This window comes from Gastrolobium bilobum, unplaced genomic scaffold (assembly GCF_033153095.1).
Source record: "Gastrolobium bilobum isolate Gb01-03AN ecotype WA unplaced genomic scaffold, APGP_CSIRO_Gbil_v1 utg16824, whole genome shotgun sequence".
Classification (NCBI taxonomy): Eukaryota; Viridiplantae; Streptophyta; class Magnoliopsida; order Fabales; family Fabaceae; genus Gastrolobium; species Gastrolobium bilobum.
The window spans coordinates 226932-240453 of NW_026899360.1; the positions used below are offsets into that span (position 1 = coordinate 226932).

The 13522-nt window shown below is 37.0% G+C and overlaps 1 protein-coding gene across 2 annotated transcripts; it reads left to right on the plus strand.

Moving 5' to 3' along the window:
* The first annotated feature begins 586 nt into the window (after nt 1–586).
* Nucleotides 587–12851, plus strand: LOC133289897 (regulator of nonsense transcripts 1 homolog). 2 transcript variants are annotated; one of them, XM_061487915.1, is made up of 29 exons: nt 587–1324; nt 3168–3419; nt 3498–3668; nt 3787–3837; nt 4015–4107; nt 4258–4353; nt 4814–4864; nt 4952–5070; nt 5537–5645; nt 5919–6041; nt 6151–6222; nt 6310–6381; nt 6526–6592; nt 7443–7585; nt 7669–7740; nt 7819–7947; nt 8743–8898; nt 9085–9198; nt 9279–9377; nt 9454–9531; nt 9665–9799; nt 10046–10120; nt 10274–10394; nt 10620–10993; nt 11073–11135; nt 11227–11298; nt 11522–11653; nt 11749–11868; nt 12033–12851. In XM_061487915.1, the coding sequence occupies exons 1-29, from the start codon at nt 806–808 to the stop codon at nt 12153–12155; spliced, it is 3801 nt and encodes a 1266-aa protein (XP_061343899.1). In that variant the 5' UTR covers nt 587–805; the 3' UTR covers nt 12156–12851. The 2 variants fall into 2 exon arrangements, with proteins under 2 accessions (XP_061343899.1, XP_061343900.1); XM_061487916.1 differs by having other exon boundaries at nt 11097–11135.
* Nucleotides 12852–13522: the final 671 nt, after the last annotated feature.

Sequence of the window (13522 nt, forward strand, 5' to 3'; positions counted from 1 at the left end):
TCTTAATTATGCTTAGAGTCTATTAAAGATATCAAATATTAAGTTGCAAATCATTTATCTATTTTATAATTTCGTTAAGACTTTGATAATTGCTCTCTTCTATTTTATCATCGTTGTGTTGGTAATACCTGTTTTGTTAGTTGAATATGTGAAAGTATAGATATATCAATTTAAAGTATTGCTCAGTATCATTATTTAATTTGAGACTAAAGAAAGATATTTAATTTGCTTTTTGTTCCTACATGATGCAACTACGTGTTTATGTCATACAAAATATTATTCATAAATTTTGGTTAAATTTTTTTGTTAACTTTTATTAGAAAAATAAAATGATTTATTTTCGATGCATCCACGAGTAATACACTAATAAATTATATATTATGACATCTTAAGAATTACTATTATTTATTATCTAAATTTTAATGCCAAATTAAAAATTATATAATTATACTCAGCACGTGATAAGTGTAGGGTGTGCGAAAAGCTCACGTGACCAAGGAGCGCGTATATTCCATGTGCTCATTGAATACGTTTGTAGAGAAGCGCGTATACGTGCATCCCCCATTTCCACTATGCCTATGTTTCTGTGTCTCATTCTCATCTAATGTGTGAGTGTTCTCTATCCGTTCTTGAGCTCTAATTTTCTCTTCATTTCTCACACCCAACCCTAACCCTAACCCTAATCAAAATTCTTAATCCTCTACTCACGTCCAAACAAAGCACTCTCTTTTAAAACCCTGACTCGAACCATTCAATCAACTCTCAGAAGATCGTCGCTTCTTGATTCTGAAAACCCTCACGAGCGATGGACTCACAACAGAGCAATCTATTCGATACGGCTTCGCAACCCGACACAGGGAACGACGCCTACACTTTCTTGGAATTCAACACTCAGGGCGAGGATTTCGACTACCCCGAGTTCCGCGACCCGATTAGGTCGTCGGTGGCGTGGCCCACGCCCTCTGATTCGCTGGCGGACCCGTCGGAGCGCGGCGGTGGAGGCGGAGCAGGGTCCGATCACCAGTCAGATGCCTCGCCTGTTTCGGCGCCTCCGGGAAGCGCCACGAAAGGCCGGTCGGGAAACAGCAGCGGGAATAGCCAGATGGTGGATGCACTGGCGGCTGGGATGAGCGGGTTGAATTTCGAGGACACCGGGGATGATGATAATTATGAGTTTGGTAAAGGAGATTTCACTGAACATGCTTGCCGTTATTGCGGGGTCTCCAATCCAGCGTGTGTTGTGAGGTGCAATGTACCGTCCTGTCGCAAATGGTTCTGTAATTCGCGGGGGAACACCTCGGGATCGCATATCGTCAATCACCTGGTGAGTTGTTATCACCGCGTTTGCTGTTTTTTTAACGGTTGTTTGGTTTTGGATTTTCTTGTTCCTTGTATTTGGGTTAGTGGTATGAACTGTGGTCATGACATACTTGTAAGTTTAGAAACTTCGATAAGCTGATGATAGTTGGAAAGTTCATGGTTTAGAAGTCAGAAATGTAGTTCTTTTTATGCATACGTTCAAATTACTGGTGAAAAGTGAAAATCAGTTAGAATTGTAGATATTTGTGGACTACCTGTAGTTATTTTGAAAGCAGCTGGAAGTTTTTTTTCCCTTTTCCCTTTAACCTCACAAAATTGTGTGAAAGTTGCTGACGTGGAGCTTCCTTTGCAATGATAGGAAGATAATGTTCATAGTGTCATACTTAGTTTATTTGTTTTGATTATTAGAACCACCTTATATCCATTTTTGTACTTGGATGTAGCAAAGTTTCTCATTATATTAGACTCAGTTCTCCCAAGCGTAGTTGTCACATTTAGATATATATCATGTCTCTGGAATCAGAAGGCTGATTTTTATTTTTATTTTGAATCATGAATCCTATCTATTCATAAGATATGATAACAAATTGGTAAATAGTTTATAAAACATAAAAGACATATACACCTATAAAAGAAAGATTGTATTTCAAATAGTTGATTTAACAATGTTAATATTGCATATGAGAACCAGTAAGTTAATATGTAACAGGCTACAGATTCAATAGGAGATATAGCTGGGCAGTTGGTATTGTAATGTTTTTCTTGTTTTTCAACCACGCAGTCTTATTTGACGTATATAGGAGATATCTTGTTCTAGCACTTAGTTTTCTGATTTGACTTTTAGTAACCGTTTTTTATTTAAAGAAAAAAATCCCAAAAATTTGGGTAAAAAAGGTATTTTTGCATCTGTCTTGGACAGATCCAACTAGATCTGGTGCAACCCAAGAGCAAATAACCACTAAAACAGGTATTTTCTGAATTGCCTGTGTTGTTCTAGTCACCCAGATGCTCCTTTTTAGCAATTCAGAACCGTTTTGCAATCCTCCCTGTGATTTCTATCTCCAGGCAATACTGTATTTGCTTTACTATTGTGATTGTAGTTCTAATAACTTTTCTCCTGAAGCTCTGCTTGTACATGTTTTGATGTATGACCTTTATCAAGTTTGTTGTACTTGTATTTGTCTGTATGAGTTCATGGCAGTTACATTTTGTAGAATTTTTAGTTTGCAAAATTGAAAGTAAACTAGCTAAGTAAAGGAAAAAAGTAATTAATTGAAATTAATCTGTCAATTTGTGTGTATGCCATTTACTTACTTGTGTTCCTTTAATTACTTTTGTTTTTTGGGATGAACAAGAATAAGAAAATTTTATGCTCTCTTTTTCTCTTCTAACAGCTTTTAGCTCATTTTTGTCTGCCTTGTCAGTTAAAAGTATGCTTACAAAATAACATTTGGGGCTAGGGGGAGTTTATGATTGGTGTTCCACTATGTAAAAGCCAGAAAATAAAAATAAAAATCTGTTACTTAGTATCTGTGCTGTCTATCTCTTTTGGTTCTTTTGATTTTTCTCTCCTATTCTATTTTATTGCCTGTTTTTCATGTCTGCCGTATGAAATTCAAGAATAATTTTATATATTGTTACAGAGTGACAAGAAATAAGTTGCTTTTCTATTATATACTTTTATGAATTTTTGATTCAAAGTTTATCATTATTGTTGTCAATCAAATGTGTTTGTTTGACTGATAACTCTTGAAATTTTTGCTGTTGCTTGGAGTGACGTGTATATATATATTTCTTTTATGAGCAAATTTTGCTTTGGTTTGCTGCTTATTTCGTTGTTCATGTAGGTTCGGGCAAAACACAAGGAAGTCTGTCTGCACAAAGATAGTCCGTTGGGAGAAACAATTCTTGAATGCTACAACTGTGGGTGTCGTAATGTGTTTCTCCTTGGATTTATTTCTGCAAAGACAGAAAGTGTAGTTGTTCTTCTTTGTCGTGAACCTTGCTTGAGTGTCAATGCCTTGAAGGACATGAATTGGGACCTTAGTCAGTGGTGCCCGTTGATTGATGATAGGTGTTTCTTGCAGTGGCTTGTCAAGGTTACTATCTTTCCTTTGTGTTAATTTATTTTTGTTTATATTTTTCATCCATCTATATTACAATGTTGCCTTTTGCAGATCCCATCTGAACAGGAGCAGTTAAGGGCACGCCAAATAAGTGCACAGCAAATAAATAAGGTGGAAGAGTTGTGGAAGACAAATCCTGATGCTTCTTTTGAGGACCTTGAAAAGCCTGGTGTAGATGATGAACCTCAGTCTGTGGCTCTGAAATACGAAGATGCATATCAGGTGTGTTCTGGATGACTTTTTTAATGTTTTATTTTGGTAATATGTGTAGTATGTCACCAGTTTCTTGGTTTATACTTGGTCTTATTTATTATCTTTCTTGTTTGCCTTGTTTTCTCAGTATCAAAATGTATTTGCTCCTCTAATTAAGCTTGAAGCTGATTATGATAAGGTAATATTTTTTCTTTACTTCATTGTAAAACATACTATCATTAGCTGCTTAGTTTATTTATTTTTTGGTACATATACTTTTGGATCTTCTCTAACTAGGAAAACCCCTGATTGCTTTCTCCACTCATCTTCTGTAATGTTTTTTTTTTGTTATCATGTATGTGCTTTGTTGATGTAGATGATGAAAGAATCACAAAGCAAAGACAATGTCACACTTCGATGGGATATTGGTCTTAACAAGAAGCGTGTTGCGTACTTTGTATTTCCAAAGGTATCTTTTTTTGGCTGAGTGATTGTTACTACTATAGTTGTACATTATAATCTGGAGTTCTTATGTTCTTCATAGGTTGTATTCAATGTTTTGTTATTATTATTTTTCTCTTCTCTATTCGAAGATAAACAATGTTGTGTCATATTGTAGGAAGATAATGAATTGCGGCTTGTACCTGGTGATGAATTGCGATTGCGTTATTCTGGTGATGCTGCACATCCTGCATGGCAGTCAGTGGGTCATGTGGTATGCATGGGGTGTTATTTTATCTCTAGCACTAATGAATCAAACTTCTGGGCTGTTTCAAACCTTCACTTTTTGTCCTTGTACTTTCTACTGAACCGTTAATATACTTAAATTTAGTTAAAACATACTAATAGAAAAAATGGGTGAATAAATATAATGTAGAAAATTATTTTCAAATAATGAAACTCCTGCTTCATTTCTCTCTCTCCAATATCCTCTTCTATCTCATTTTGAGATCCACTTATCTTTCAACCGCTCATTATTTCTCTTCTTGAAAATAAAAGAACACTGTTGGCTGATGTCTGTTATGTTATTTTATTGTTAACTTATTCTGTGCTATACAATTAGTATTGAATAATGCATATGATTTTATTAACGTATGCAATTAGTTAGTTTTATTTTTTTTCTTTTAATTTGTTCAATAATGTGCTGTGTAAGATGCTTTATATTCTATTTTCAGATTAAGCTAACTGCACAAGAGGAGGTTGCACTGGAGCTTCGTGCTAGTCAGGTAAATTTAGCATTAGTTTGCTATACTTGTATTGTGATTTCAAGCTCTATATCTGTATGTAACACTTATTGCCCTTGTTGTGTACAGGGGGTTCCAGTTGATGTTAACCATGGTTTCAGTGTTGATTTTGTCTGGAAGAGTACAAGCTTTGATAGGATGCAGGGAGCTATGAAAACCTTTGCTGTAGATGAGACAAGTGTTAGTGGGTAAGTTGGTCCTAGGTCAGGTTTAATGGCATTTGTGTGGATGCCTTGTATTGCCCCCTTTTCCCTGTATATTGTTATGTTTTTTCCTTCGTTTGTTTTTCCACATGATTTGAAGATTGCAGCGCTCAGGATTGTAATTTTTTCATCAAATGTGCTTATTTACGTTGGCAAGGACATGGCTATAGTTCTATAAGTTGCTATTAATTGTAGTGTAATTAGGAATGGTTCGGTAATGGGGCAGTATATACTATATTTATCTTTTTATGACATGTGAATGTTTGGATCCAATTGTGAGGTTGAAATAATACTGGAGTATATGTAGTGTAAGGGAATAATAGCATTGTGACAGGATTATCTTAGTTTTAACTAATTATGCAATCTCAAAACAGAAGTTATGATTGTGGTGGAATTTTTTATTCACATTTTTTGTTATTTGCAATTTTTACAATTGCTGTTTAATATGCAGGTACATTTATCATCACTTATTGGGTCATGAAGTTGAGGTTCAGATGGTGCGTAATGCATTGCCTCGTCGCTTTGGTGCACCCGGGCTTCCAGAGCTGAATGCATCTCAAGTATGCTGTTATTTCTTCTGATCTTATATCTCACTGTTGTTATATGAATTTCTTGCTAATATGTTTGATATTGATATGTCTTTTCCTGCTATAGTCCTAATTGGGGGAACTTTGAAAAATAAGTTCTGGGGCATTTTGGAGGGTTAAGTGAAAATCCTAATTTCCTTCCTCTCTAAAGCAAGAGGAAAGATTCCCTTAAACTTTCCCTTACCCTCCATTATCCGACATGGTTCCTTCCCTTCCCCTCCATTCACCAATCTCCTATGTTTGTAGGTGTTTGCTGTCAAGAGTGTTCTTCAGAGGCCTATTAGTTTGATTCAAGGACCACCTGGAACTGGTAAGACTGTGACCTCTGCAGCACTTGTATATCACATGGCCAAACAAGGCCAGGGACAGGTATGTTTTTAATTTTTTCTCTAGATATCATTTGCTTTTCTCTCTTGCTTCTGTTTATTCACTTCTCTCCTTTCCTTTCCTTTCCTTCCCTCCCCAACTTAATTTTCAGGTTTTGGTTTGTGCACCTAGTAATGTAGCTGTGGATCAGCTGGCTGAAAAGATAAGTGCTACTGGATTAAAGGTATAGTTGCTGTGTATTATGTTTCGGAGTTGGTTATATATGAAAAATAGTGAACCTCCGTGTAATACAAATTTTCTTTCGTTCAAGGTTGTGAGGCTTTGTGCAAAGTCAAGGGAAGCTGTGAGTTCTCCTGTCGAGCATTTAACTCTTCACTATCAGGTCAGTGTTGCATTTCTTTCTACCAATTTTCTTTTCATATCATGGCCATTCACAATAGCAGTATACATCTCTCGCATGATGCATATGAATGATGATCATTACAGACAGCATGATGCATGTGAATGTGAATGGTGTCTGTTGCAGGTTCGACATCTTGACACATCTGACAAGAGTGAACTTCACAAGTTACAACTGCTGAAGGATGAACAAGGTCTGGGCTTTTTTTGCTCAAAAGCTAGTTGGATTTAGAAAGTATTGCCTGAATGACAAACTGAGTTCAATTGTGGTTGATTTGGGTGCATTCTAATTAATTTAATTATAGTTTTCACATCTTTTTTTATCCCCCCAAAAAAAACCTCAGATGCTATAATAAACCTATTTAAGCTTGGGACAATTAAGTTGGTTTCGTTGCTGCTTATCTAGTTTGTGTGCAGCACTATTTGTTTTGCTTTTAAAGTTTGTATTTCTACTATCTAGGACAGACAGATGTTATCAATTTATGTTCCATCAGAATTTGAGAGAAGGGGAGAGAGAGAGAGAGAGAGAGAGAGAGAGAGAAGAGAGAGAGAGAGAGAATCATTCTGTTTGTATATTGATATTCTGAGATGATGAATACAGTGAGCCACTATTTATAGAGCATGAGAAATACAGAGATCTGAGAATGAACTCTAACTGAAAAGCTAACTAATCTCTAACTGATTATAATTAGGGAGTATGTGTTCTGTACAAGCAGAGCCATAGTACAAAATGTACAACCAACAGAAAACAAAGCTAAGCAAGCTAAAGCTAAGCTATATACTCTAATACATGCAATTGTGATAATGATTACTCTAATATATACTCTAAAGCTGAGAAAGCTAAAGAGAGTTCGTGCTTTTGCTTCTAAGTATGGGTAATAATGATTACTCTTGCTCTCTCTCTCTCTCCCCCCTCTCTTTCATTCTTCCCTTGGTCTGTTATTAGTGGTGTCTAGTGCTATGTTTTAACTTTTCCCTTTAATGGGCAAGGGAAGTATGCATCAAGAGTTAAAAATGACAATTATTTTTTTAATCATATTTCAGGAGAACTTTCTAGCAGTGATGAGAAAAAATACAAGGCACTTAAGCGAGCAACAGAAAGGGAGATTTCTCAGAGTGCTGATGTGATCTGCTGTACATGTGTCGGTGCTGGAGATCCTCGGTTGGCAAACTTTAGGTTCCGTCAGGTTGAAACATATGTTACTTGCAATGTGTAATTGCCATATTCTTGTTCAAATTCTTATATTATTGATATTTTTTTTTTTTTCAGGTACTTATTGACGAGTCCACTCAAGCAACCGAACCTGAGTGCCTTATTCCTTTGGTTCTTGGGGCAAAGCAGGTATTTGGGGTTCAAATCTGCATGTGCAGTTGTGTACTCTTTGATTGTGGATGTTTCTAACAAGATATTTCTGTTTAGGTTGTTCTTGTTGGTGATCATTGTCAGCTTGGTCCAGTCATTATGTGCAAGAAAGCAGCTCGTGCTGGGTTAGCACAGTCGCTTTTTGAACGCCTTGTTCTACTTGGTGTCAAACCAATTAGGTTGCAGGTAAATGACCTCTTAATTTTCATGTGAGGATTCATGTCTTCAACTGCTATGAATTGCTATCTGTTACGGACTTCAGCTCAGATTCAGAAGTAAAGCAAGAAAAGATGTTTGTTGACATGAATAACTTCAGTCCTTTTTTCATATATTGATTAAAAGCAAACACAAACACTGAGCAATACAAATTACTGAGACTCTTTTGCAGAAATTAAAGCTATTACAATTAACGAAAAACTGGAAATAACAATGTAAAGATACTATGGATATTGTGAGACAATTTTAGAGGTCTCACTCTCTCCCAAATCCCAAACAAGGGCCCATTCCATATTCAGATTCCAGATGCCCCTTGAGAATGCTCAACCCCTCATCTAAATAGAACCAACTCACCCAACGTGACCCCATGCCATCCAATGTGACTTACTCCTAACAACTTTTGCTGACTCAGCATGGGCCCATTCCATATTCAGATTCCAGATGCCCCTTGAGAATGCTCAACCCCTCATCTAAATAGAACCAACTCACCCAACGTGACCCCATGCCATCCAATGTGACTTACTCCTAACAACTTTTGCTGACTCAGCATTATGTAATATTCCCCTGCTTCTCTTTCTTCTATGCACCCTTCTAAACCGTTTGCTGACTATGATAGGCTCGTATCACTATCCTAACCTTTGTAGATCGGCTGCTTCATTAGTTTTGTCAGGGCTTTGGAATATTTCATGCTGATTATTTTTTTTGGTTTAATTTTTTACTTTTGTTTACTAACTTCAAGGTTTTGTTTATTTGCTCAAATATCAGGTTCAGTACCGTATGCATCCATGCCTTTCAGAATTTCCCTCAAACAGCTTTTATGAAGGCACCTTGCAAAATGGAGTCACTGTTAATGAAAGGCAATCTTCGGGAATTGATTTTCCGTGGCCTGTGCCAAACCGTCCCATGTTTTTTTATGTTCAGGTACTGTAAATACATATATCATGTATGTGAATGTTGTTTTCTTTTGTTGTGGCAGAAATGTATCTATAGTCATCCATTGACCTTGTATCAATTTTTTTGTCTTTTACTGTTGACACTTGTCGTAAATTTTGTCCATTGTGCTTTTCTGACAGCTTTCTTTTAATTATTTTCCTAACGGTTTTCTAGATGGGACAAGAAGAGATAAGTGCTAGTGGAACATCTTATTTGAATAGGACTGAGGCTGCAAATGTTGAAAAGATAGTAACCACTTTCTTAAAAAGTGGCGTGGTTCCAAGTCAGGTATCTTTTGAACTGTAAATTAAACATTTGGGTTAACACTAAGTCTGTTAATATTAATGTTTTTTTTTAATGTTTAACAGATTGGTGTGATAACACCTTATGAGGGGCAAAGAGCTTATATTGTGAACTATATGTCAAGAAATGGTGCTCTCAGGCAGCAACTTTACAAGGAGATCGAGGTTTGATACAGATACCATTATTGATTTGCTATCTCTGACCTGGCTACAGTTGCTACATTAATTTTATTCTTTTCAGGTTGCTAGTGTTGATTCCTTTCAAGGAAGGGAGAAAGATTACATCATTCTATCGTGTGTCAGAAGTAATGAACATCAGGTTGGTCAACTCATCCTTTGGTAGTACTTGTTTGTGGCTGTTTTCAAAGTTTGCATGCTTCAAATGTCAGCATTTTGGGGCCATTATTATAAAGTTTGATGGATCAATGGTTTACCTCTATACCTTATTTTAGGGCATCGGATTCCTGAATGATCCAAGGAGGCTCAATGTTGCTTTGACACGAGCAAGATATGGTATTGTAATTCTGGGAAACCCTAAAGTTTTGAGCAAGCAGCCTCTATGGAATAGTTTATTGACTCACTACAAGGTAGTTCTTGTGCTTTAAGATTCCACTTCTTGTGGTATTGATTAAAATAGACATGCCTGCTGAGCAAGAGCTTAAGTTTACCTGAAATATTTGTGCAATTCAGAATTCTAATGTTTTTAACTGTCCCTTTATGATTTATCAAAAAAAGTTCTCCAGCATAATAAGAGTGATTTCTATCAATCTTGTTTTCGTGTAGCTTTTTAATTTTTATTAACAAACTGCCCTTTTCCCCCATTTTCTAAACAGGAACATGAATGCTTAGTTGAAGGGCCTTTAAATAACTTGAAGCAGAGTATGGTTCAGTTCCAGAAACCCAAGAAGGTAGGTGTTAAAGGATTGCAGAGAGTTGATTTATGTGCTACCCCCTGGTGGCAGGGTTCTGTTAATGCATTCAGTTTGGTGCTTTTATGATGAGGCATTTGTTTATCGAGAAGATTACATATCAATGTCATGGTTGGCCTTATTTTTATGCAGATTTACAATGAACGAAGGCTTTTTTATGGTGGTGGACCTGGAGTTGCTTCTAATGATAATTTTGGTTCTGTTGGCTCTGGTGCTGGCACAAGTTCAGATCGCAGGAGCAGCCGTGGAAGGGGTACTTAATTTATAATTTGTTATTTTTTCTTGAATATAATTTCAAGTTATCCTTGTGGTGTTGGTGTGTCTTTATGTCCCATTGAAGTACTTGTGATTTAGAACATTTCAGAATTGTACTGGTTTGTTTTAAGTTATTATCATCTTCTACACATGGCTTCTGGATCTTATGATATTCTGATCATATATATTGTTGTATGACAACAATTTTTTCTGTCTACTTTAGGATCTTATATACCTCCTGGCCCACCAAATGGAACCCATAAGCCTGGAGTGCATCCTGCTGGGTATCCTGTGCCAAGGGTTCCCTTGCATCCTTTTCATGGTGGTCCCCAATCTCAACCATATGCCATTCCTTCTCGTGGGGCCGTACATGGGCCTGTTGGGGCAGTTCCTCATGTTCCATCTACAGGGAGTCGGGGTTTTGGGGCTGGGAGAGGTAATTCTGGTGCTCCAATTGGCAATCATCTTCCGCATCAACAAGGCACACAACAACCTATTGGGAATATTGGATCTACGTTTAACTTCCTTGCTATAGAGAATCCCAACAGCCAGCCATCTGGTGGTGGTCCATTATCTCAACCTGGGTTTGCCAATAATGTGTGTGCTTCCTTCATTCCGTTCTATCCATTTTTTTGTCATGTTTGAGTTCTGACTGTATTTTTCTTGTGCATATTAGATGCCGGTCCAAGGGGCAGGCCAGTCATTTCGAGATCAATTTTCTGTTCCCGGAATGTCCCAGGTACTTGCCATAATTTGGTAGAATCTCGATATTGTTTCAATGTTAAATTGGCTCATTTTTGTGATTTTTTTTTTTTTAAAATTTCCACCAGGACTTCTTGGGTGATGACTTCAAAAGCCAGGGATCTCATGTTCCTTATAATGTTACTGATTTCTCTACTCAGGTTTGTGAACTATTTTGTATAACAGGTTAAATTTTGTATGACATGTCTGATTGTTTTTGAGACCTAAATTAACTTCATCAATCAGCATAACAGGGTTATGGGCTTTTGTTGTTTCCTATTGTTAAATCATATAAGTTAGATGTTCATTTTTTTAACCAAAGCTTAAGTTCTTTGCATTGAAATGCCTTCTTTTTTTTCCTTCTAACACTTTGACTAACTTAAGGCTTCTCAAAGTGGATATGCTGTTGATTATGCTACACAAGGAGCACAAGGTGGATTCCCTGGGAACTTTCTTAACCAGAATTCTCAAGCTGGTTATTCACGTTTTGGTTCTGGAAATGACTTTATGTCTCAGGTTGCTGAAATGGCTATTAATGAGCCTTTCCTTTTGTCAATTTGGGTTGCTTGGTCTTTCCGTCCGTCCTGTTCTGATTTTTCTATTATTCACAGGACTACATGGCTCATGGATCACAAGGTCTTTTCACTCAGGTTGGATTCAGCGATCCCTTGCAAGATGATGCAACACAGAGCCATTTCAGTGTGGCGAATGCCAACCCTCTTCAGTCCCAGGTTTCCTGTGGTTCCAGCCTTTTTTTATTAAAATAATAATTACAAAAGATTGAAAGGATGTGGTCGTTTCACCTCTTAATTTACTGCCAAACTTGGATTTCCTTGCTGTTTGATGCATGCAACTTTTTCTTTTACTTCCTGTAAATTGTCTGGGTTCTTTGCAGATGAATTCTCTCTACTCCCAGCCTTTTGCTCACTACAACACACAGCCGCTGAACATGCAGGCTTCCCAACAGCAGCCTCAGGGTCAGAGCTCTCAAAATCAGAAAATTCACTATAGCGGTTAAGGAACTTTAGGAGCTTAATGTGACTTTGATGGGTTATAGTCTTTGCAATCAGCAACTGGGTTTGTGCCTGTCTTTTGGGCTCAAATATGTTTGCACGAGGCATCCAAAAGATTGTCTTCTTCGGATAACCATACTGAAGGATTGGTATATATGACTTGAGTTGGTGGAATTGTGGGGCATTATGAAGATTGCTGGCAGCACATCCCTGGCTGAAAATGAAAAGATAAACCCCCGTTACCTTGTTGAAGTTTTGTATTGTTTGGGATTAAGGTGAAATTGTTCGAGAAAGCATTACATGGAATGGTTTTGTCGAAAGGGTTTTCGATCTTGAAACAGAAGGGGCGGTTTACATGTCGGTGAAATACTGAATATATTTATCCATACTGACCAATCATCGCCAAAGGAAGTTTTTGTACAGAAGGCAGGATTGCGGTGAACCCTTTCAGCTCTTCCTGACATGTAATTATACTCGATAAAATTTAACACAATATGTTAAAAGTTTTACTATGCAATTGTTGCCACACGGAATTTTTGGTGGCATATAAAGGTGTGATAACTGTTTTCCGTGTAAATTAGCTTTATTGCAAGTGCAAGTTATGACAGTGCCTTTGAGTAGTAATTCCGTAAAATCGAGATTTTTTCAATCTTCTGGTTAACCACTAACCAGTGTTAAGAAGTTTCGAATCTAAAATATGTTCTGAGGCTTCAAAAACGGTCAGGATTTTCTGTTAAATTAACTGTTATCGTGTGGTTCGTTGTCTAGGAAGCCGTTGGCATTTGAGTGTCCGATTTGATCCCAGGACACTGGTGGAAAATGTTAACGTTATGTCAATCTGGCATTGCGAAAGACAGTAGAAGGGATTTTTTCTTGAAAATGAATAAGTTGATTTTCTCGAGTACTACGAGTTTCTATGTGATATTAGATTGCAATTAGGATAAACTATCGTTTCTAATTAGCGGCAGCCTCGAAAGGTTAAATATAAACCATTAAATAAACATTATTTATCTATGAAGAAGCTTTTTGAACAAAATGTTACGAGGAAAGTAATAAAAAAACTTCCCGCAAACAAAGGTAAAATCAGTACAAACTACAAAGAACTAAAAGAAGGGTTACCCGTTCTATTTTTTTTTCCCCAGATATGGCATCAAGCGTTAAACCCACTATTATAAAAGGCCGGTGGTGCGTGGTCAGCTTCATTCAGTGGCACGAGATAGAAAAGAGCAAATGACTCAGACCGCTCTGGATCTGTACTGGAGAGGCCCAGCAGCACTGGGTCAGTTAACTCCAGTACGGGCCCAAAGCCCAGATCCGTCAGCGTTAAAAGTAAATAAAATACATCACATATATATGTATTACCAAATTATAT